Source organism: Ovis canadensis, chromosome 16 (assembly GCF_042477335.2).
Source record: "Ovis canadensis isolate MfBH-ARS-UI-01 breed Bighorn chromosome 16, ARS-UI_OviCan_v2, whole genome shotgun sequence".
Taxonomy (NCBI): Eukaryota; Metazoa; Chordata; class Mammalia; order Artiodactyla; family Bovidae; genus Ovis; species Ovis canadensis.
Window position 1 is genome coordinate 46,601,577 of NC_091260.1, and position 25,214 is coordinate 46,626,790.

At 39.0% G+C, this 25,214-nt stretch overlaps 1 protein-coding gene and 1 long non-coding RNA gene across 5 annotated transcripts in view; both read left to right on the forward strand.

Moving 5' to 3' along the window:
* Positions 1 to 1,571: 1,571 nt before the first annotated feature.
* Positions 1,572 to 10,059, forward strand: LOC138421588 (uncharacterized). The gene is made up of 3 exons (XR_011249552.1): positions 1,572 to 1,737; positions 7,930 to 8,020; positions 9,974 to 10,059. It is a non-coding gene; the product is annotated as an uncharacterized lncRNA (long non-coding RNA).
* A 443-nt stretch (positions 10,060 to 10,502) lies between these two features.
* Positions 10,503 to 25,214, forward strand: part of C6 (complement C6) — a 77,047-nt gene continuing 62,335 nt past the window's right edge. For 2 of the 4 annotated variants that reach the window (XM_069555805.1, XM_069555808.1), the window contains exons 1-4: positions 10,503 to 10,920; positions 17,289 to 17,451; positions 19,445 to 19,601; positions 21,167 to 21,311. In XM_069555805.1, the coding sequence (XP_069411906.1) occupies positions 17,309 to 17,451; positions 19,445 to 19,601; positions 21,167 to 21,311 (445 nt within the window). In that variant the 5' untranslated portion in view covers positions 10,503 to 10,920; positions 17,289 to 17,308. Of the gene's footprint in view, positions 10,921 to 12,496; positions 12,562 to 17,288; positions 17,452 to 19,444; positions 19,602 to 21,166; positions 21,312 to 25,214 lie in introns of all 4 variants that reach the window. The other 2 variants (XM_069555806.1, XM_069555809.1) reach the window with 2 other exon arrangements.

Genomic DNA, 25,214 nt, shown 5'->3' on the forward strand with positions numbered 1-25,214 from the left:
CTTAAAAATTATCTTTAGTGAAATCAACTTTAATTTTTATTTGACATGAGACAATAAAGAACTGCTAGATATCTATTTGAATATTGGGGTTTTTTTTGTCTTTTTAGTTCTTGACATGTTAAATAACTTTTATGGAATTCAATAAAATAAACTGAAAATATTTTTATTTAATTCTCAAGCCCAAGTCATACACAGAGACACTGAGGATCAATTAATGATCCAATGTCAGCCAAAAGACACGAAGACCATTTCTTGCAAATATGCCTTGAGATAAATCACCTAATTGAAAAAAGAAGCCATTTACTCACCACAATTTCTTAGCACTGATCTTATATTTTGTATATCTTCCTCGAATCCAATGTCATTACCGCTCATGTGCTACCCAAGAAACCCAGTCAGTGAAATTAAATCCTAAGGAATAAGGTTCTGTTGGGTGAATTTTTACAGACTATTGTAATAGCCAAGAATTTTTCACCATCTTCACCAACCACCATTTTCATCCTCTTGAGGACAATGTCATCCCTATCATAAATGTATAATTTAAAGCAACAATTATAACAGTGTGTTATGTAGGTTACATTAAGACTATAACGTAAATGGCTGGGGTTAAGATAAAGGCAGTTACATGGGTGGTAGTATTAAGAAATGCTTCCCGGATAGCTCAAGCGGTAAAGAATCCACCTTCAATGCAGGAGATACAGGTGAGGCAGGTTTGATCCCTGGGTCATGAAGATCCCTTGGAGGAAGAAATGGCAACCCACTCCAGTGTTCTTGCCTGGAAAACCACATGGACAGAAGAGCCTGACAGTTTACAATCCATGGGGTCGCAAAGAGTTGGACACTACTGAAGGAGCTTAGCACACACACACACAATCATCTAACACAGCTTAGCTCACATGTTCATCCTTCATCCTTTTCTGACCTCCAAATCTGAATTCCATATCCTTTATACTTTCTCCTGGCAAACTATTATTTTTATAGCACTCTTCATATTTAATTAAACAGTTTTAAAGTTATTATTTCAAAAGTTATACACTTTATGCTTATTTTTTAATACGTTTTTCCTAATATACTATAAGTAAGCTCATGAGAGCAATATCTATTTTAGCTACAATTATATTCAGGGTTGAATTCATTCACTAACATATAGGTGGCACTCCAGGGATATTTTCATGAAATCAAGAAACTTCTTTGACTTTGCATCACATGCTATACCATGTCAACAGGAGTTGAATATTTTGTCACTGTAAGACTGTCCTTTGTCATCATTTATTAAAAAATACAAATATGCACCAGAGTTTATTTATTTTTAAAAGTGACTTCTTGTAGTGCAACCCTTGACAGTTGCAGGGAAAGGAGGCTGTTCTTTTTTTTTTTTTTTGTAAACCAGGTGCTTGACTTAAGCTTTGATTGCCAAGAAATTCACTGCAAAGAGTCGTTCACTTCAAACACAGCTATCTCAAATAAACACAATGCCGTCACATGACTAAATAAAGAGGCCACTTCTCCACTGAGGCTTCTTTGTTTTGGGCCACTATTTTTCTCTTCTCAAGCTTTGAATTCCCGCTCTTAGATTTTAAATTCACCAATAAACAGTGAGCCTGGGGAACCTTAGGCCTCCACCCTTGACCCCAATAAAAGAAGAACCCCTGGTGCTTGTTCATTCACTCTTGCACTCTCTCTCTACCCAAGACTTCACTGTGTGGTTCCAGGTATGCTGTAAAATTTCCAGTTTCTGTAAGTAATAAATTTGTATTTTTTCAAAGTTTACTGATGGTCACTGTTCAAGGGTATTTTGCAATTATAAGAAACACAAAGCTAGTCACACCACAATGCTGGTAATTGATGGACTCAGACAGCTACATAACACCTCTCTAAACACTTCAATTCCTTCCATTTCTTTCTTTTCCTCTCTACTTTTGCTGTGTTGCACTGCTCTGGTAAAGATGCTATATATATCCTGTTTATGTCCTGTAAGACTTTCAAATACTTAACTAAAATAATTCCTCCCTTAAAGATCTTGAAGAAAATGGGTATTTATTTGTGTGATGCAAATTGTGACAAGAGGATGTGCTCTATTTCTCATTGACTTTTACTCTTAGCCTGTTGTTAAAAACTGGAGATGTTGATTTGCCCCAACAAAACATTTCTTCCTTTGCCTTGAAGCCTCAAACCTAGCCAAGACCTCACTGATATCTTACTCGACTCGTTCTTTGTTCCATGCTTCATCTATTGCCCTAAGCCCAGAGGATCACATCAGTGATCATTATTAACTTTTCAGTATTTTTCCACAGCCTCACTATCAGAATAAAAATGTTCCCTCATAGCACATCATTAGAACTATCTCAAGGACCTCACATCTCTGTTGCTTTTATTGCTTCACTCATTAGCTACTCACAACCCTGAAGATAAACAGTGTTCAATACAGCCCATTCACCTCTTTTAACAGTCACACTTGAACTTTGAATGGCCTTTTTTCTTGGCCTCTTTCCTTCTATCTTACAGGTTAATCCTACATGATGCTACCTGAAGGAAGCTATCCAATTTCTAGCTTTCTCTTTCCATACAACTATAGGGGGAAAAGTAAGCCATTTTTAGCAAATATTTAGCTGATTTGTTAATTTCTACAAACTTTAAGAAGGAAATAAATTTGGAATGGCCTAAGAAGAACAGATGCACAATACTCTAATAATTCAAAATTTGGAATTGAGGGGGGAAGAGTTCCAAGAAAGAAATACAGGAGAAATTATATCTCATTTCGAGGAACAGCAAATTTTCCAATCTAGCTGGATGATGGTACCAATGGAAGAAGAGAAATACATCTAAAGAGCTAATGTAGGGTCAAATTGCTCTGGGCTTAAAAAAATTAGGTGTTGGGACTCTATTCCTAATCCAACAGCCTTTCAAAAAAGAGCAACACTGAGATTTTGCATAGTTTGTGCCACTGGGAGGTGAGCTATAGAACTGAGTTGAGCTTCTGAACTACTCTAGCAAACTAGTTCAAAAGGAATTACAGGAAGAGTCCAAAGGCTAGAGATAAATTATGCCACTGATAAGATCTTCACGGTGTGAGGTCATCATGGCTGGAGGGGGAGCTGTAACTGTAGACTAGGTGAAGAGGTGGAAAAGATGCAAAGTGCATAGACAAGAGAGAGTTACAGGAGTTAGAACCTAGCTTCACGACCCAATAATCACGATGGTGTGATCATTCACCTAGAGCCAGACATACTGGAATGTGAAGTCAAGTGGGCCTTAGGAAGCATCACTACTAACAAAGCTAGTGGAGGTGATGGAATTCCAGTTGAGCTTTTTCAAATCCTGAAAGATGATGCTGTGAAAGTGCTGCACTCAATATGCCAGCAAATTTGGAAAACTCAGCAGTGGTCACAGGACTGGAAAAGGTCAGTTTTCATTCTAATCCCAAAGAAAAGAAATGTCAAAGAATGCTCAAACGACCACACAATTGCACTCATCTCACACGCTAGTAAAGTAATGCTCAAAATTCTCCAAGCCAGGCTTCAGCAATATGTGAACTGTGAGCTTTCAGATGTTCAAGCTAGTTTTAGAAAAGGCAGAGGAACCAGAGATCAAATTTTCAACATCCGCTATATCATCAAAAAAGCAAGAGAGTTCCAAAAAACATCTATTTCTGCTTTATTGACTATGCCAAAGCCTTTGACTGTGTGGATCACAAGAAACTGTGGAAAATTCTGAAAGAGATGGGAATACCAGACCACCTGACCTGCCTCTTGAGAAACCTGTATGCAGGTCAGGAGGCAACAGTTAGAACTGGACATGGAACAACAGACTAGTTCCAAATATGAAAAGGAGTATGTCAAGGCTGTATATGGTCACTCTGCTTATTAAACTTCTATGCAGAGTACATCATGAGAAATGCTGGGCTGGATGAAGCAAAAGCTGGAATCAAGATTGCTGGGAGAAACAGCAATAACCTCAGATATGCAGATGACACCACCCTTATGGTAGAAAGTGAAGAAGGAACTAAAGAGCCTCTTGATGAAAGTGAAAGAGGAGAGTAAAAAAGTTGGCTTAAAGCTCAACATTCAGAAAATGAAGATCATGGCATCTGGTCCCATCACTTCATGGGAAATAGATGGGGAAACAGTGGAAACAGTGGCTGACTTTATTTTGGGGGGCTCCAAAATCACTGTAGATGGTGATTGCAGCCATGAAACTAAAAGATGCTTATTCCTTGGAAGGAAAGTTATGACCAACCTAGACGGCATATTAAAACGCAGAGACATTACTTTGCCAACTAAGGTCCATCTAGTCAAGGTTATGTTTTTTCCAGTGGTCATGTATGGATGTGAGAGTTGGACTATAAAGAAAGCTGAGCACTGAAGAATTGATGCTTTTGAACTGTGGTGTTGGAGAAAACCTTTACGGGTACCTTGGACTGCAAGGAGATCCAACCAGTCCATCCTCAGGGAGATCCATCCTGGGTGTCCATTGGAAGGACTGATGTTGAAGCTGAAACTCCAATACTTTGGCCACTTGATGCGAAGAGCTGACTCACTTGAAAAGGCCCTGATCCTGGGAGGGATTTGGGGGCAGGAGGAAAAGGGGATGACAGAGGTTGGCATCACTGACTCAATGGACATGAGTTTGGGTAGATTCTGGGAGTTGGTGATGGACAGGGAGGCCTGGTGTGCTGCAGTTCATGGTGTCTCAAAGAGTCGGACACGACTGAGTGACTGAACTGAACTGAACTGAGAATAAAGGAAATGGGGAGAGAAGATGTCATCGTTGTAATAGGATGTTCTCTATGGATACTATTAATGAACGTTAGAATACAGATTGGTGGGCAAAAAAGCAATCAATACAAAGGGGATAGATAATGTTATGGAAGGAGATAATTGTTATTGTTGTTGTTCAGTAGCTAAGTTGTGTATGATTCATGCAACCCCATGGACTGCAGCACACCAGGCTTCCCTGTCCCTCACCACCTCCCAGAGTTTGCCCAAGTTCATGTCCACTGAATTGATGATGCCATCCAACCATCCATCCTCTGCTGCTCTCTTCTCCTTTTGCCTTCAATATTTGCCAGCATCAGGGTCTTTTCCAAAAATTAGCTGTTTGTATCAGGTGGCCAGAGTATTGGAGCTTCAACTTCAGCATCAGTCCTTCCAATGAGTATGCATGGTTGATTTCCATTAGGATTGACTGGTTTGATCTTGCTCTCCAAAGGACTCTCAAGAGTCTTCTCCAGCACCACAATTCAAAAGCATCAGTTCTTCAGCATTCAGCCTTCTTTATCGTCCAATTCTCACATCTGTTCATGACTACTGAAAAGACCATAGCTTTGACTTTTAATATACTGTCTAGGTTTTCCATAGCTTTCCTTCCAAGATGCATGTGTCTTTTAATTTCATTGCTACAGTCACCATCCTTGGTGATTTTGGAGCCCAAGAAGAGAAAATCTGTCACTGCTTCCATTTTTTCCCCTTCTGTTTGCCATGAAGTGATGGGGCCAGATGCCATGATCTTAGTTTTTTGAATGTTGAGTTTTAAGGCAGCTTTTCCACTCTCCTCTTTCACCCTCAGCAGGAGGCTCTTTAGTTCCTCGTCACTTTCTGGCATTAGAGTAGTATCATCTTACAAAAGAAAAGAGATTGAAGATAGAATACCAGATGGGAGTAGGAAGAAAATCATAAAAAGAGAAAAGAGAGGAATTTCCTGAGAAAAAAAATATGTATTGTACCATGTTCAGGTACAATACATCTTGTACCTGGACATGGGATGAGAGTTACCATACATCTTGTACCTGGACACGGAATGAAATGGTTGAATGGCATCACCGACTTGATGGACATGAGTTTTAGCAAGCTCTGGGAATTGGTGATGGACAGGGAGGCCTGGCATGCTGCAGTCCATGGGATCGCAAGAGTTGGACATGACTAAGTGACTGAACTGACTGACCATATCCAGGAGCCGACAGAGAATTGAAAAGTGAACGTAGTGAATTTAGACTATTCTAATAATTTTAGTAGCAAAGGGAAAGAGAAAAAGATCATAGTAGCCTGCGGTCCAAAGCAAACTTCTATTTTCTCCACTTGAGACTTTTTATCTATGATTCTCCATGTGAAATAATTTAATTTGCATTTCACTTTATCAACTCACACATTGACTGACAAAGTACACTCTAAAGGGCTTGTGAAATAGATGGGGTCATTAGTCTTGGCGCTAATGAGAAATTACAGTATTTTTGCTATAATGATAAGTTGGCATGTGAATATTTAACTTATGAAAAAGCCTTCAGAGAGTCAGCAGCTCCCACTGTTCATTATCTTATGTGTGGGGTTATTTTCTTGGCAGAAAATACCATTTGGTTGTGAATCTATCATCATTAGGAGAGGAATAAAGATTTTTAACAATACACATTCTCCTTCTGGAAAAACGATAATTGCTCCCTCTTAAGTTTCCACGTCCTGGCTCTAAGTTCCTCCCACACCCTTCTGTTTCTCTACAATTAAAGCCTTTTTTACTGGTCAGTCAAATTTAAGCTCACTAGCAAATTTCTACATTATGAAAATATGGAGCATTTTGTGAGAAAAGGTATTTCATGTCACCAGCCAACACTTTATAAAGTCTGCAATTGCTTAGAGAGCTCTGATGAACTTCATAGTACACTTTGTTTCTCAACAGCATGCATCCAAATATCATTTAGAGAGCACTCGTATTCTCACCTGGGGTAGTCCTGATCATAATTGTACACAAGCATTCAGCTCCTAGCTCTGAAACAACACCTATGTATTAGACGCAAGTAACACTACTGCAACTTCTCAAAGCCAACTGGACATAGTGGTTGTATTGATCAGACTAGGAATCTTTCCCTTTGGTGTTGTAGGATTCAGAAAACTTTTTCTGTAGTGGGCCAGATAATAAATATTTTTGGCTTTGCATGCTATATAGTCTCTGTTGGGACTACTCAGTCCTACCGTTGTAGTACAAAAGCAGCCACAGACAATGACTAATTGTGTGACTTTATTCCAAAAAAACCTTATTTACAAAATAGGCATCAGGCTACAATTGTCTCACTGGCTTGAGTTTCCCAATCCCTGCTCTAAAAAAGGACCCTGGGTGGGATATGTCATTTAACCATCCACGAGAACACAAGATGGAGAATCCAAAGACATCATTGAAAAGATGCTAAATTCTCCTTTGATGCCAGGTCACTCTTGCATCATAGATATTTGCACCTTCTCTCAAGAATTCCTGTATGCAGCCTTCAGTTCTTTCAACCTGTGTTTTTCCTGTACCATGACACACAATATTTTTACTTCTCTATCTTTCTTATAGCACACGTTAATTAATAGTTCTATCTAGCCTCATTCCACTGAGTCTGGACTCTTACCCCTCCAGGGTCCGACTTTTAGCATTTTCCCTTAAGTCCAAACACAATACCTTAGGGAAAATGCATTTAATTTTAGGCCCTCAAAGAACCAACTAGAAAAAGAAGTACTCACACACAAAGTATATATTTTCTCACCCAGGCATAAAATATTTTCTCTCTTCTTTATTGTCTCAGATCCTCATGGTTGAAATTGCTACACCAGCCCCAAGTGTCCGCAACACTGGCGTGCAGCGCACCAATTTTCCTTCCTTCTTAGCTTAAATTTTCAGTCTTTAAAGTCTCAATACAATATAGGAGAAAGAAGACAGACTTGTATTCTGGGTCTGACTTGCTTTGGTCTTGGGTAAGTTACTAGAATGCATAGTAAAGCATGATATCTTGGAGTACTGGCTCTCTGCTGTGCTCTTGTGAATCTTCATACTACTGAGGTAATCACGCCCACCACTTGGTGAAAATTTAATTTTTCTGAAGAATATTTGTTTTAGCTTCTTTCCATAATGAGGATATAATTAGCATTTTTAAAGACATTTTATCCTGTTTTTTTTTTAAATTAGAGAAACATTTATTTTACAAATGAGGAAACAGCTTCGATGAAGTAAAGTGATTTGTTAAAAATCACCTAGCTGGTGATGGCCAGAATCGACAGTAAGTTTTCTCTTGGGTTTGCTGGGATATAGAAATACTTTTTTGATAATAAATTTGTATCCAGTAATCTTACTAAATTCATTTATTAATTCTAATCTATATCTGTAACTCCTTTTGGATTTTTTATGTACACTATTATTCTATCTATAATTCAATTTACTTTCTTTTCAATGTGATACTTTTTTTTTCTTTCCTGACTGCACTGGATAAGATCTCTGGTGCAGTACAGAATAAAAATGGTGATAACAGGCATCTTGTCTCTTTTCTGGTCTTAGGAAGAAAAATTTCAATATTTTTGCACTAGCTATTGATATTAGCTACAAGGTTTTTTGTTTTTGTTTCATTTACTTTATTCTACCTCATACCATTTATAAAAACATAGTGTGACTGTAGAGAACTAAGGAGTATATCAAAAATATAAAACTATAGGATTCTGAAGAAAACTTAGGACTATATCTATGATTCAGATTTCTTAAAATAATTTCTTAAACAAAAGAAAAACTATCCAAAGCAAAAATTATCAGAGGAAAATAAACAAATTAGATGACATTAAAATTAAAAGTCTCTTATCAATCAAAAATACCATAGATAAAACTAATAGATAAGTGACAGACTGAGAGATCTGTAAAATCCATATCTTACAAGACATTAATATCTAGAATGTATGGGGCACATCTGTACAGATAGAAAGCCAGAATGTTGGGTGAGAATGGAATGCTGAAGTTCACTATTGATCTCTGACATGCTACTTAAACAACACTTAACAAACAAAAAGTGCTAGTGAGAAGTCTTCATAGGCTGCTAGTAAGTTTAAGCACGCATAGTTTTTCTGAAGGGCAACCTGGAAGTCTCTTGAAATTCTTCTCAAAGGTTCACAAGGAAAGAGAACATTGTGTTTATAATTGCAGGGAGATGAAGGCAACAAAAGTGCTAAGAGAGTGGGAAAATAAAATGTAGTCCATACAGTGAATGTCTGTGTTCAGCAGACATACACTGCATAAGGCTCAGAAGCATAAAGTTGAATGAAGAAAGTAAGAAATCAAATAAAACTTTAGCAAAATACCATTTGTGTAAATCACAAAAATACTCATAGAAAATGAGACTTTGTATTTTTAGGGTATAAACACATATATCTAAATAACCATATGTAAGGACAAACATGAAATATACTAATATATAACTAATCTGGGAAAAGAAATGAAACAAAATCATGGGGGAAGACAGTGAAATTAAATAAAAGATCATGCACAGACCAATGATGATATGGTTCTGTAAATCATGGAATATGATAAATTCTGTGCCATTTAAATCTTTTTAAAAATGTGTACTGTCACAAAATTATATATATATGCTTTTTCTGCATATGTGTACATGGAGAGACACATATATGTGTCCCACTGAACATTATATGACTGAAGTACATTATATATGGAGTATGTACTCCAACTATGAATAGTTTTATCTGTTTATGAAAACTGATTTTGCTTTTCCTCTTCATGCTTTTCACATTTTCTAAATCTTTCTCAATAAATATTACATAATCAGAAAAAATCTATACATTTTTAAATTAAATGGACACATTGCTAAAGGAGAAGGCAATTTTAAGCGATTTATTCTGACAGTTTTTTAAGAGTCAGAGATTTCTTTTATCTTCAGTAGCAGTACCCATTACAATAGTCTTTGAATGGGAAAATCACTGAAAAAGCAGGACCCTGTGTAATATCTCACTCTTAAGAGATACAGGGTTGTTGCAGAGTTGTTTCAATGCTACTCTCTCAATTAATCCACCCTGTCTTTCCCCTACTCTGTCCACAAGTTTGTTCTCTATGTCTGTATCTCCATTCCTGCCCTGCAAATAGGTTCATCAGTACTATTTTTCTAGATTTCATATATATGTATTAATATATGATATTTGTTTTTCTCTTTCTGACTTACTTCACTCTGCATAACAAGCTCTAGGTTAATCCACCTCAACAGAAGTAACTGAAGTTCATTCCTTTTTTATGGCTGTGTGATAGTCCACACACAGCCTCACTCCTTTGAACTGTATCCTGAAAAACTGGGATAGATTTGATCCCCAGGGCTTAAAGAAGACACACCTGGTCTTCCTATGTGATACTGCATGGCCACGGTATCCACTGGAGGACAGCGAATGGTGGCCGGTTGGAGGGTCTCTTAAGCATAATACTGTTTTACAATTAGACCAGTTCTGTAAGGAACAAGGGAAGTGGGTAGAAGTAGCATATGTGTTGCCCTTTTTTTCTCTGTGAAATATGCCAGACTTATGTCCTAAGGGTGGCAACCCACTCCAGTACTCTTGCCTGGAGAATCCCAGGGACAGGGGAGCCTGGTGGGCTGCTGTCTATGGGGTCGCACAGAGTCGGACACGACTGAAGTGACTTAGTAGTAGTAGTACCATATGTAAAATAGATAGCTAGAGATAGTGGCAAATTGCTGTGTAATACAGGGAGCTCAACCCAGTACTCTGTGACAACCTAGAAGGGTAGGATGAGTTAGAGGGTGAGAGGGAGGTTCAAGAGGGTGGGGACATATGTGTACTTATGTATGACAGAAGTCAACACTACATTGTAAAGCAATTTTCCTCCAAATAAAAATAAATTTTAAAAAACTTAACAAAGAAAAAAAAAAGTTTTAGGATTACTGCTGATTGAAGTAATCATTTCCAAAGTCCAGATTTCCCACGGAATGTTTGTTCTGACAGTGCGCTAGGTGTTGTTAGATCTCTGGGACATGACCTTGTGTCAACTAGCAAAGGGGAAAAAAGATTTGTTTGGATTATTTTATAAACCCTTTTCACTGTGAGTGCCTATTGTTTCCTTAGCCATCTGCAGATTAGCTCTCTGGATACCACAAACTGGATACCACAATCTTTGTTTAAGGTAAGTGACATGATGATTTCATTTGTGATTTTAAGATTTCAAAATTGTAGATCATGCTTCCAACAAACTTGTCCTTTCATGCGTGAAAATACATAACAGATTACAGTCCTTTACTTCCTTTTAAAATAAGATGTAACTATTTTGCTTAAACCTCAAAAGAACCAAAAGGTTCATATTTCTCAAAGAAGTGTTCTTCCAGAGAGCTGCCTTGGTGAATCAAGTTTTTCTATGAGATAAACTACATTTAAAAGTAGAGCAAACATAACTTTTAGTCAAAGACTAGTCATGTGCCTGGGCTCCCCAGACAGCACCAACAGAGGTAAATACGACTTCTTGAGCTTCTAGGGCATGCGCAGAAGGAAAAAATAAAAAATAAGAGATTCAAGACATTTACAAGAAGATGGAAAGGAAGAACTTGAACTTAGGGTCAGACTAGAACACCCTCTGAACCTGTCAGGTAAGATGTGCTGAACGGCCTTAGGAACAAATCATTCATGTGAGTCAAGGACATGGGAAGGTAACAGATCAGAATAAATGGATTTTACTCTATAATAGAATTCTCCAAATGTTCACATAGCCATCTTCAATGGTTCAATGGAACCGCTTAGTTTTCGAGTTCAAAAGTGTTGGCAATGAGAAAACTTGCAGAACTGCTGCTCTTCTACTATGCTACTGCAGTGGAAAATTTTTCTTAACTACATTTCTCTATTCACTGAAAATTCTTTTAGTTCCATGTTTATATGAAAATTGTGTGGTAATGGGCATAATGCCTGCATGACATTTTAGATATCTCCAAAATGTCTAAAGATGTTAAAAATCGATAAATAAGGAATGCTTTGATATTAGATGCTGGGCTATGATAATAAAAAAATAAAAGAAATAATTATCTTTATTTGAATGAGAATTATTTTAACATAAGACAATTTTTCCTTATAACAATAAAATGTCATAAAAGGAGAAGCTACTGATTAGCTATTTTATTAGCATCTCCTCAAATAAGAATCTTTGGCATTATCATCTTCATTTATAGCATTTTCCAAATTGTCTCAGAGTAGTATAGCCAAATATGAGATTAGCATATTTTATATGGATTCTGTTATTGCAGTTTTATGATAAGAGGAATAAAATCCACCTATACTTTTCAAGCTTTTGGAAGTTAAAACAGAGTGTCTGCTGAGAATTGAGAACTAGTAATCTCTTGGAATTCAATTTTTCCTGATCATTTACATGTTGATCCCACAAAATAAGAATTTATTTTCTTTACAACTGAATTATTCTGGAACATATCTATCTCCTCAAAATTTAATAAGAAAAAGATCAAATAAATAAACAACAGGAAAACCCCCTCTGTTTAGGTTTCCTTCCTTGCTGAAATGGTTCCTGCTTGAGAAGGTCCCAATTTGGGGGTGGGGAATGGGATGTGGTCTGTCTAGTGATTAATAAGAAGACTTCATATTGTTTAGAAGCCTCAGGGCCTTTGGCAGCTGGTAGAAAGCCAGTAGAAAATCATTCAATCTCAGCTTGGGTCTGATGTGTAGTATATAGAACTCATACTATGTATTTGGTTTGAACCCAGCCTAACTTCTGGACACTCTTATCCCAAAGTCTATGGTTCTGTATTGCTGAAGAAAACCAGAAAAGGTGAGTTAAAAACCAGTGAACTAAAATTGGGCTACCTTCATGGCTCAGGTGGTAAAGGATCTGCCTGCAATGTGGGAGACTTGAATTCCATCCCTGGATTGGGACAATCCCATGGAGAAGGGCATGAAAACCCACTCCAGTACTCTTGCCTAGAGAATCCCTGTGGACAAAAGAGCCTGAAAGACTATAGTCCATGGGGTCACAAAGAGTCAGACATGACTGAGAGAACTAAATTTGGCAGGCAAGTGCAGTGGTCTTTAAAGGAGTCTCTTGTTTTATATGATTGAAACAGCCTATGGGTGTAGCAACTTACATGTATCCTATGGCTGATTCATGTTGATGTATGGCAGAAACCAGGTCAATACTGTAAAGTAACTATTCTCCAATTAAAAATAATTTTTTTTAAAGTTTGAATAAAAACCATGAAAAGCATCTTCAGTTTCTGTCTACCCTCCTCAGACAGTGATAATGAATTCTGTTTCTTTATATCTCACTCAATGAATAGTCAAATAGGTGTCAATTCCATTTTAAATTAAAGGACATATTCAGCCACATGTCAGTGGATTTTGTTGCTTTTATACTAGCATTTTTCTCTGAGCTTGTAGGACAATTTGAAAATGTTTACTGACTGACATACTAAGTGATGTAAGTTAGAAAGACAAATGCCATAGGATATGGGCAACATAAAATATGATACAAGTGAACTTATTTACAAGACAGACTCGAAGACACAGAAAGCAAATTTATGGTTACCCAAAGGGAAAAGGGGTAGGAGAGGGATAAATTAGGAGTCTGGAGTTAGCAGATACAAACTACTATATACAAAGGAAATAAACAAGATCCTATTGCATAGCACAGGGAACCATACATCCAGTTTATTTATATATGTATTTGGGCTTCCCTCATAGCTAAGTCTATAAGTCTTAGCTAACCTCTAACCCTTGTGGCTCAGACGGTAAAATGTCTATCTACAATGCGGGACACCTGGGTTCGATCCCTGGGTCGGGAAGATTCCCTGCAGAAGGAAATGGCAACCCACTCCAGTACTCTTGCCTAGAAAATCCCATGGATGGAGGAGCCTGGTGCAGGCTACTGTCCATGGGGTCGCAAAGAGTCACGGACATGACTGAGCGACTTCACTTTCTTTCTTTTTTTCATAGCTAAGTCAGTAAAGAATCTGCTTGCAAAGCAGGAGACCCAGGTTCTATTCCTGGGTTGGAAAGATCCTCTGGAGTAGGAAATGGCATCTCACTCCAGTATTCTTGCCTGGAGAATCCCACAGACAGAGGAGCCTGGCAGGCTATAGTACATGGGGTTGTAAGAGTCAGATACAACTTAGTGTCTAAACCAGCACCAGCATATATATATGTGTGTGTATATATATATATATAACTGAATCACTTTGCTGTATACTGGAAATTGTTGTTGTTCAATCCCTCAATCATGTCTGGCTCTTGGTAATCCCATGGACATGCCAGGCTTCCGTCTTTCAGTGTCTCCCGGTTTGCTCAAACTCACGTCCATTGAGTCGATGATGTCATCCAATCCTCTCATCCTCTGTTACCCTCTTTTCTCACCCCCAATCTTTCCCAGCATCAGGGTCTTTTCCAATGAGTCAGCTCTTCTCATCAAGTGGCCAAAGTGTTGGAGCTTCAGCTTCAGCTGAATATTTATCAGTCCTTTCAATGAATATCAGGACTGATTTCCTTTAGGACTGACTAGTTGGCTCTCTTTGCAGTCCAAGGGATTCTCGAGAGTCTTCTTCAGCACCACAATTCAAGAGCATCATTTCTTCAGCACTCAGCCTTCTTTATGGTACAGCTCTCACATTGGTACCTGTCTACTGGAAAAACCATAGCTTTGACTAGATAGACATTTGTCGGCAAAGTAATGTCTCTGCTCTTTCACGCACTGTCTAGGGTAGTCACAGCTTTTCTTCCTAGGAGTAAGCATCTTTTAATTTCATGGCTTCAGTCACCATCCACAGTGACTTTGGAGCCCAAGAAAATAAAGCCTGTCACTGTTTCCTTTTTTTCCCCCATCTGTTTGCCATGAGGCTAATGGGACCAGATGCCATGATCTTAGTTTTTTGAATGTTGAGTTTTAAGCCAGCTCTTTTACTCTCCTCTTTCACCTTCATCAAGAGGCTCTTTAGTTCCTCTTCATTTTCTGTCATTAGAGTGGTGTCACCTGCATATCTGAGGTTATTGATATTTCTCACAACAATCTTGATTCCAACTTCCAACTTGAGCTTCATCCAGCCTGGCATTTTGCAGGATGTACTCTGCATAGAAGTTAAATAAACAGGGTGACAATATACAGCCTTGACATACTCCTTTCCCTATTTGGAACCAGTCTGTTGTTCCATGTCCAGTTCTAACTGTTGATTCTTAATCTACAGATAGGTTTCTCAGGAGGCAGGTAGGCTGGTATTCCCATCTCTTTAAGCATTTTCCACAGAGTTTGTTGTGATCCACACAGTCCATGGCTTTAGCATAGTCAATGAAGCAGAAGTGTATGTTTTTCTTGAATTCTCTTGCTTTTTCTATGATACAATGGATGTTGGCAATTTGATCTCTGGTTCCTCTGCCTTTTCTAAATCCAGTTTGTACATCTGGAAGTTCTTGGTTCATGTACAGTTGAAGAGATGGGAATACCAGACCACCTGACCTGCCTCTTCAGAAATCTGTATGCAGGTCAGGAAGTAACAGTTAGAACTGGACATGGAACAACAGACTGGTTCCAAATAGGAAAAGGAGTACGTCAAGGCTGTATATTGTCATCCTGCTTATTTAACTTATATACAGAGTACATCATGAAAAACGCTGGGCTGGATGAAGCACAAGCTGGAATCAAGATTGCCGGGAGAAATATCAAAAACCTCAAATATGCAAATGACACCACCCTTATGGCAGAAAATGAAGAGGAACTAAAAAGCCTCTTGATGAAAGTGAAAGAGGAGAGTGAAAAAGTTGGCTTAAAGCTCAACGTTCAGAAAACTAAGATCATGGCATCTGGTCCCATCACTTCATGGGAAACAGATGAGGAAACAGTGGAAACAGTGACAGACTTTATTTTCTTGTGCTCCAAAATCACTGCAGATGGTGACTGCAGCCATGAAATTAAAAGACATTTGCTCTTTGGAAGAAAAGCTATGGCCAACCTAGACAGCATATTAAAACGCAGAGACATGACTTTGCTAACAAAGGTCCATCTAGTCAAAGCTATAGTTTTTCCAGTAGTCATGTATGAATATAGGTATTGGACTATAAAGAAAGCTGAGCACCGAAGAATTGATGCTTTTGAACTGTGGTGTTGGAGAAGACTCTTGAGAGTCCCTTAGCCTGCAAGGAGATCCAACCAGTCCATCCTAAAGGAAATCAGTCCTGAATATTCATTGGAAGGACTGATGTTGAAGCTGAAACTCCAATAGTTGGGCCCCCTGATGTAAAGAACTTACTCATTTGACAAGACCCTGATACTGGGCAAAATTGAAGGCAGGAGGAGAAAGGGACAACAGAGGATGAGATGGTTGGATGGCATCACCGGCTCAATGGACATGAGTCTGGGTAAACTCTGGGAGTTGGTGATGGACAGGGAGGCCTGGCGTGCTGCAGTCCATGGGTTCACAAAGAATCAGACACGACTGAGCAACTGAACTGATACTGATAACTGCTGACACCCAGCTTGGAGAATTTTGAGCATTACTTTGCTAGCATGTGACACGAGTGCAATCATGTTGTAGTTTGAACATTTCTTTGACATTGCTCTTCTTTGGAATTGGAATGAGAATTGGCCTTTTCCAGTCCTGTGGACACTGCTGAGTTTTCCAAATTTGCTGGCATATTGAGTGCATGTTTTGTTAGAGATACAAAAATCAAAATGGCAGTATTGGGGGGCAAGTATGGTTTTGCTAACTCCATTCATTCTCAAGGCTCCACAGCACATGGGCAACCACTGGTCCAAGTTTTCTCTGGCATTTAGCCACATCTGAGCAAACCCTCTTGTGCTCTAGGTGGTGAAGTTCCAAGCATGTAGATTAGTTTTACTAGAAATCAAATGAAGGGATACATCTCAGCTAAGAATGTGGAATCTTGGGCTTACTTGTCATGTTGCTTCAACCTTATTGTACCTGCTAAAGCCTCAGCCTCACCATCCCTAAAATGAGGGAGTTTAACCTAAAGGTTTCAAAGACCCTTTCCAGCTCTAACTTCTCTGAGTCTAAAAGTAGAGATAATGGGACAATGAACTCTTGAGCAAGCTATTAACGCCAAGATGCCAGGAAACTAAACAGAGCTTCAGAAAGAAAGGTTCCAAAGTCCTTCCCCAGTCCCAGAAAGGTATGAAAAACTGAAAGGAAGTACTAGGTAATACTTGAGGGTACTGTCTGCACAAAATAAGTAATTATCTCAAAAAAGTGAAAGATCATATAAAAAATTCCATTTGGAATGGAATGAGATACAAATATTTACTACACACTTTGTCTTGTAGCCTATCACTCACAGTTCAGAGAAACCTAACTAGTACTGGGATTTTGAACTATGGGAGTGTCCACCCTAAAAATCTTTTTAGAAATGGGATTTATACTCATAAGGCTGTGAATTTATATGTGTTGCCTTAAGGAAGGCAAGATGTTTTCAAAGATCATATTTGAGAATGTAACTGAGAATGATTTGTTAAGTTTTACCCCATGAATGTTTAATATGTATTACATCATTTCTTTTCAGGATCTGGAGGCCCTCCGGGCATGGCCAGACAGTCCATCTTGTATTTTATCCTGCTGAGTGCTCTGATTAACAAGAGCCAAGCCTGTTTCTGTGATCATTACCCATGGACTCAGTGGTCCAGCTGCTCAAAAACCTGCAATTCTGGAACCCAGACCAGAGAGAGGTGGGTGTGGGCTTTGTAGCTTTTCTTTGTGCCCTGGGAAACCTCAAGGACAGAATTAGCAAAATCAAAAAGTGCCACACTAAGCAATGGGAAAGAAAATATATCTTGCAGAGTAAAATCTGCAAACTTTTTAATTTTAAAAAGAACTCATGAATTTGGATGGAATTTGATGTCTTTTCCACATAAGGTTAAAGTGGAGTCTACTTTTGTTCTCTCCATAAAATTGAAGCATTTTAAAGAAATTCAATTAAGAATCTGTTCAATATTTTCAGTTGACTATTTAATTTACTTAGAATCACTACTTGGGCTTTTTCTTTTTTTCAATCAGCACATAACTCTGCTTGCCTACAGTTAGTGAGTTAATTATAGAGAATTTTCTACTCATTAAACTGAGTCTAACAGGACCGCAATTGAGCAGCACTGCTAGCTATTAGCTCGATTGTTGGCATGGACAAGAAGGCAAGAAAACTGTGTTTTACTTGATAACATTTAATAATTCAGTCTTTTCATTAATTCAGATTCCTCCCCCACAGTTTCTTTAAATCTGTTAGATATTTCTGTTCCATGAAGATGCTCATGTGACTTGGAAGAAAAAAAGGCATATACTTAATGTATTTTTAATTGTTATAGAACATTTTAGAGATCTATTTTAGAAAACTATTTTTACATATGTAGTGTGAGTCTCATTAAAATCACCACCTGATGGCCTCAATAAACCATCCACTTTGGATGTAAGAACAGATTTGTTCATAATACTTCCCTACTCAAAAGTCCCTTAGTAGCTCACTACTGCTGCTGCTGCTGCTAAGTCGCTCAGTCATGCCCGACTCAACGACCTTATGGACTGCAGCCTACCAGGCTCCTCGGTTCATGGGATTTTCCAGGCAAGAGTACTGGAGTAGCTCACTACTTACTACCAAATAAAGTACCATAATAAAAGCTCATCCCTCTCGATTATGCTCTTCTCAGGTCCATCCCACAAGCTCCTCCATGGACATGTCATACTCCTTCCCTGCTCATCTGTGCACAAGCTGTTTCCTCTGAACGCCCTACCCTTTGTTGCCTGGAAAACTCACGAGCATTTTTCAAAATGTATCTCTCATGTCACTTTCTCCTTTCATCTTTAGCCCCACAGAGCTCTGGCTCTATCTCAGTCATTGTACTTACCACACTGCATTGTCATCTTTTAAGTAATTTGCAGAAACTTTCTTCTTTCTCTTTCTTCTAGTCCCTCCCAGGAATTCCAGCATGGCAGTCTTCACAGATGTGTAGCCTGTGCAGTCCACACAGGATCCCACTCTGAGGAGGCTATGGTGTGGCCTCATGCTCTGCCTCCTCTCTTTGGAAATTCTTAAGAATTCATGAGTGTGTTGCTGTTCAGTCGCTCAATCATGACTGATTCTTTGCAACTTCATGAACAGTAGCCCGCCAGGTTTCCCTGTGCTTCACTATCTCCCAAAGTTTGCTCAAACTCATGTCCATGGAGTCAGTGATGCCATTGAAACATCTCATCCTCTGCCATCCCTTTCTCCTCCTACCTTCAATCTTTCCCAGCATCAAGGTCTTTTCCAACAAGTTGGCTCCTCACATTTAGGTGGCCAAAGTATTGGAGCTTCACTTTCAGCCTCAGTCCTTCTAACGAATATTCAGGATTGATATCCTTTAGGATTGACTGGTTTGATCTCTTTGCAGTCCGAGGGACTCTTAAGGGTTCTCTAGCACCACAGTTTGAAAGCATCAATTCTTTGGTGCTTAGCCTTCTTTGAACATGTGGCCCCCCTACTTTTATTTTGCACTGTGCCCCACAAATTACGGACCCAGTCCTGAGTTCCATTAAGTGGTAAAAACTGTACATATGGTGGACTGCTTGATTTTCCATGAAAACCTCTTTCCTTTTATTCACTGTAATTGATGCTCAATGAATATTTTTCTTATGGGGCTAGAGCCACAGTGAAGAGACTCATTCTAAGCAGTTTTCTCTTCCTTATTATAGACGGATTGTTACAGATCAGTACTATTTTGAAAACTTTTGTGGCCAGCTTTGTACCAAGCAGGAGTCCAGAGAGTGTAACTGGCAAACTTGCCCTATCAATTGCCACCTGGGAGATTATGGACCCTGGTCAGACTGCGACCCTTGTGTTCAAAAACGGGTAAGTGAAATGTGGGTATATTCAGGAAATCAGAATCATAAATTCTCGAATTCCCTGACAAACTCAACAATCATAGAAATGATGAATTACTTTAATTTCTGAAAATAAATTGTCCCAGCTTCCACTGAGGGAAATATTTTAGGGGGAGGCAGGATTCATTTGACATGCTTTATTGGCATGTGAATACCAAAAAAGTTCTGCCTGCCACCCCCCAAACCCTGAGGATTGGTATTGCACTCACCCAACTCTGATTTCCACTGCCTCTGCCCTGTGAGAGCTCACAAAGCAAAAACAGGTGCTAAAAAATGGGCAATTCAGTCCAAAGTTTAAAATCAGACAGAAATGAGGTACATTAATTAAAATGACTCCTTGCCCTTTCTTTAACTGCCCCTGCTAAGGGAAAGTCCCTCGATTTGTTTATTGTTCCCAGCTGCAATATTTACCTACCTCAAGTGCATTCCAGGTAGGGCACTGGCCCACGTGAATTCCAGTCAGGGTAGGTGCTAAGCATTCAGACATTAGGGAAGTAAAGGAATTGACCCAGTACAAGGAAAGCACTCACTATCTCAGAGAGACAGTTTAGGTTCCTTTGCACACATCATCTTACTCAAACTTCACATCACATTGTTTTTCTACCCATTTTACAGATGAGGAAGTTATAGATCATTAGGGGTGAAGTAATTTACCCAAGCACACATCACTAATGAATAGAAAGCTTCATATTGAACTTGGATTTTTCTGACTTTAAAGTCAGTACTTTTGAATCCTATTCTATCTTTCCCTGACTCTTTGATTTACTGCTGCTGCTGCTGCTAAGTCTCCTCAGTCGTGTCCGACTCTGTGCGACCCCATAGACGGCAGCCCACCAGGCTCCCCCGTCCCTGGGATTCTCCAGGCAAGAACACTGGAGTGGGTTGCCATTTCCTTCTCCAATGCATGAAAGTGAAAAGTGAAAGTGAAGTTGCTCAGTCATGTCCGACTCCTAGCGACCCCATGGACTGCAGCCCACCAAGCTCCTCCACCCATGGGATTTTCCAGGCAAGAGTACTGGAGTGGGGTGCCATTACCTTCTCCGCTTTGATTTACTACTGACAATTTAAAACCTTTCAAAGTGTGGAAAATGTGCCAGCCTTGGTTTCCACAGTGACTTTCTCATACATAAGCCCGCCCCCATCAGTCCTTTCACATTTATCACTTCACACTATCTTTGAGGAATAAAAGGGCTACTGTTATGACCTGGAAGATTTATTGCACTCAGGACATGCTCAGTAAATATTTGTTCATTTGATTTTGATTCAATTTAGAATCCTATGATTTCAGAGTTAGAAACCTTAGGAAATTTGTTGTCCCACTTCCTCGTTTTACAGGTTGGAAAAATGAGACCCCAAAAGTATTGACTTCCCTAAGAAAACACAATAATGGAATTGGGGAAAAAATCATTAGTAATTTAGGAAATGCCACTATAGGAAAAATCACTACTGTGACGGAGAAGCCCAGTTTTCTTAGACACTTTCTGGCTTTGATCCAGCCTCAGAGTTATTCACCTTTCTCTCCTTTCCTTTTAGTTTAAGGTTAGGCCCATCTTGCACCCCAGTCAGTTTGGAGGACAACCATGTACTGAGCCTCTCATGACCTTTCAGCCATGCATTCCATCCAAGCTCTGCAAAATTGAAGAGATTGACTGCAAGAATAAATTCCGCTGTGACAGTGGTAATGTCTTTTGAAAAATGTTCAGTCTTCACTAAAAATGACTAAAGTTATTCCAATTGACTCCCAGTGAAAGTCATGATAGAAAAGTCCCACCATATTTTAAGCCTAGGGAGACAGGGATGTTATGCTACCAATTATGTACTATTCATATGTAAAATTACAACTTTCAGGCTATAATCATCTTGACCACTTACCTGATTCCTTTGCTCATCAAGTACAGGTTCCCAGGTTCCTACACTGTTATGAAACAGGAGGAAGAGAATGAGGAGGAGGAAATAGAGGAGGAAGCAGATACTTTTAAAAATGGGCTATTAATAAGCACAACTGAAATAAGCAATTGAAAAAGAGTGATGCATTTTAAAATTTTAATATAGTTTATTAAGATAAGGATGCTAATGCTAAGATATTATGTAAAGGGGATGGTTAGAGATGATGTAACAAATTTTCTGGTATGGTCCATTGAATGACTCCAAAGATAATCACAAAAGAGGAGACTGCAAATGATTTAAACAATGGCAACAATTCCCTTCAAGTTCAATTCTCATACAGATTCATACATTTTGATATTTAAGTATTGTTAGATTATAATCAAACCTTGAATATACTACTTAACCTATGTATTCTCTTGCTAATTAATAGCTTTCCAAAGCTCAGCATGTTGAACCATATAGGTCAGATCTGCAAACTTTTTCAGGAGAAGTCCAGGTGGTGAATATTTTAGGGTTTGCAGGCCATACAGTCTATGTAGCAACTATTCAGCTCTGGAATCGTGGCATCAAAGCTGCCACAATTTGGCAGTATACAATAAACAGTATATCAACAAATGAGCATGACTATGTTCCAATAGGATTTTATTTACAAGAGCAAGTAGCAGGTCAGTTTTTGTCCATGGGCCATAGTTCACTGATTTCTTGTATAAATAGTCAATTTTAGTTAAAATAAAATTAGAGTTCTGATTAATAAAATCCAAATTATTTGTGTACTCTAAAATACACTGAAAAGTAGAACTAGACAGCAGATTTAGAATTCCCATAAACTGACCCCAGACTTGGGCATAATGTTTCTCTTCTCTTACTCTTTGCTTCCTGCTTTCAGCTTTACCAATCTTTTCTGAAAGTCAGACAGGAAGGCTGGCTCCAGGGTTTTCTCTCTGTACCTCATCCCCAAAACGGGATGTGAGGGTGAGACATGGGTAGGGAGATATACATTATGCCTAAGTAAATAAGGGGCTTCCCAGTTGACCTTAGTGGTAAGGAAACCACCTGCCAATGCCGGAGACACAAGAGATGGGGGTTCGATTCCTGAGTGGGGAAGATCCCCTGGAGGAGCAAATGGCAACTCACTCCAGTATTCTTGCTGGGAAAATTCTATGGGCAGAGAAGACTGGCCAGCTACAGTCCATGCCGCCTCAAGGAGTCAGATATGACTGAGCAACTGAGCAACCAACAACTAATTGGAAGCTGAGAAGAGGCAAGAAGGACCTTCCCAGAGTTTTAGAGGGAGCACGGCCTTGCAGAAATCTTGTTTGGACTTCTGCACTCCAGAACTATGAGAGAAAAAATTTCTGAATTTCTGTATATAAATAAGGTCATGTCACATATTGACAAAACAGGGAATATGAGAAAAACCTTGATGGTAATGGCTAAGGGGAATACAGACCTAAGCACTATATTCAGAATATTAAGATAAAAGTTTAGAACTGATGTACATCAATTTGAAGCTTGAAGGGTAGTTTCTAGAACAGATTACCAGGGAGAACTCTTATATTCAATAGATAAATCTATGAAATTTATTATGAAAGAGTTTATGTCAAAAATATCCACAAGTCTGAGAAGTCTTTAGATACATCCATGTGCTATCAGTTCAAGATGAGTGATTTCAGGAAAGTTACTGGTATAGGCACAGCAATCTCTACTTCATCAGTAATACGTCCATAGCTGGTGATAGAAACTGAACCATTGAAATGCAGCTGTAATGGTTGATAAGCAGCTGCTACCCTGAGCTCTCTTAGTGACCTCTGCCCTACTGTCCAGATCCCTTCATCAGAAATTCCTAGATCTCCCCACAGTCCAACCATTAACTAGTTAATCTCTGGTACAAACATGGGTACCATTCTGACTGGGTAATGCCATGGGCTCTTGGTTGTTGAATATTCCACTGAAGATGATATACCACTGTACTCTCCTAAAAACATCCACTAATGCCACTCTCAAAGGAATAAAAGATTGGATGGACCGTTATTTGTCTGACATATCAGGATGATGTAAGTCATCCTGACAAATATCAGGATGATATTTGGATCAGTTAACAACAGAAAAAATCTCTATCTTTCCTTTCTACTCTCATGATTGCTCTTCAGAATCTCCCAAGGCAAATTGTATTTTTTTTTGTTTTGTTTAGTTTTTAAAACATTTTCCATGGGTGCACTGTGTCCCCCCATTCTGAACCCTCCTCCCATCCCCCTCCCCACCCCACCCCTCTGGGTTGTCCCAGAGCACTGGCTTTGAGTGCCCTGCTTCATGCATCGAACTTGCACTGGTCATCTATTTCACATACGGTAATATACATGTTTCAGTGCTATTCTCTTAAATTATCCCTTTAATGTATACATGGACCTTTGAGAAGAACCCATGAGGCAAATCCCCATGCACTATGCCAACTCCTCTCGAAGTCCTAACTTTAACACAGAGATGAGAATTTGCAACTGGTTATAAAAGTAATATACCATGTAGTAACATAAATCAATTCAAGTAAATAGGAAAATCATATATAATTCTAAATGACTACATAATTCCAGGTGTAAATATATATATATGCATGTGTTGGCTAAAGCATGCTGACTTCTACAAATTCTGAACTATTGAAATGTCCCTTCACCTCTGCCATTCCTTTTTTAGTACAGGATATATTTGTGGCTCACAAATCTTTCCGCTTCCTATTGCATTGTGTTTCCATGACCTAGAACCTTTCTCAACTGTGTCCCATCAGTCCTATTTCACACTGCCACCCACTCCTAAACATCGCTCAAGAGAGGTCCTCTTGCTTTCATCCCTACCCTTGCTAATCTTGTTGCTGTTTAGTCATTAAGTCGTGTTCAACTCTTGGCAAACCCATGAACTATAGCCTGCCAGGCTCTTCTGTCTGTAGGATTTTCCCAGCAAGAATGCAGGAGTGAGTTGCCATTTCCTTCTGCAGGGGATCTTGCTGACCCACGGATCAAACCTGAGTCTCCTGAATTAGCAGGTGAATTCTTTATCACTGAGCCACCAGGGAAGCCCACCCTTGTTAATAGAGACTCTATAATATCCCTAAAATTGTTAGCACAAGTTCACATTGAAGTCAAACAAACCAAAATGTCAGAGTTTGGAACAGAGAAAGTTAACTGCAGAGCCATACAAGGAGATGGGTGGTTCAAGCCCTAAAAACCCCTGAGCTCCCTGAAACATTTCAGTAAAGCATTTTTATTATTTTATTTTATTTTATTTTTTATTTATTTATTTTTTTAATTTTAAAATCTTTAATTCTTACATGCGTTCCCAAACATGAACCCCCCTCCCACCTCCCTCCCCACAACATCTCTCTGGGTCATCCCCATGCACCAGCCCCGAGCATGCTGCACCCTACGTCAGACATGGACTGGCGATTCAATTCTTACATGATAGTATACATGTTAGAATTCCCATTCTCCCAAATCATCCCACCCTCTCCCTCTCCCTCTGAGTCCAAAAGTCCGTTATACACATCTGTGTCTTTTTTCCTGTCTTGCATACAGGGTCGTCATTGCCATCTTCCTAAATTCCATATATATGTGTTAGTATACTGTATTGGTGTTTTTCTTTCTGGCTTACTTCACTCTGTATAATTGGCTCCAGTTTCATCCATCTCATCAGAACTGATTCAAAT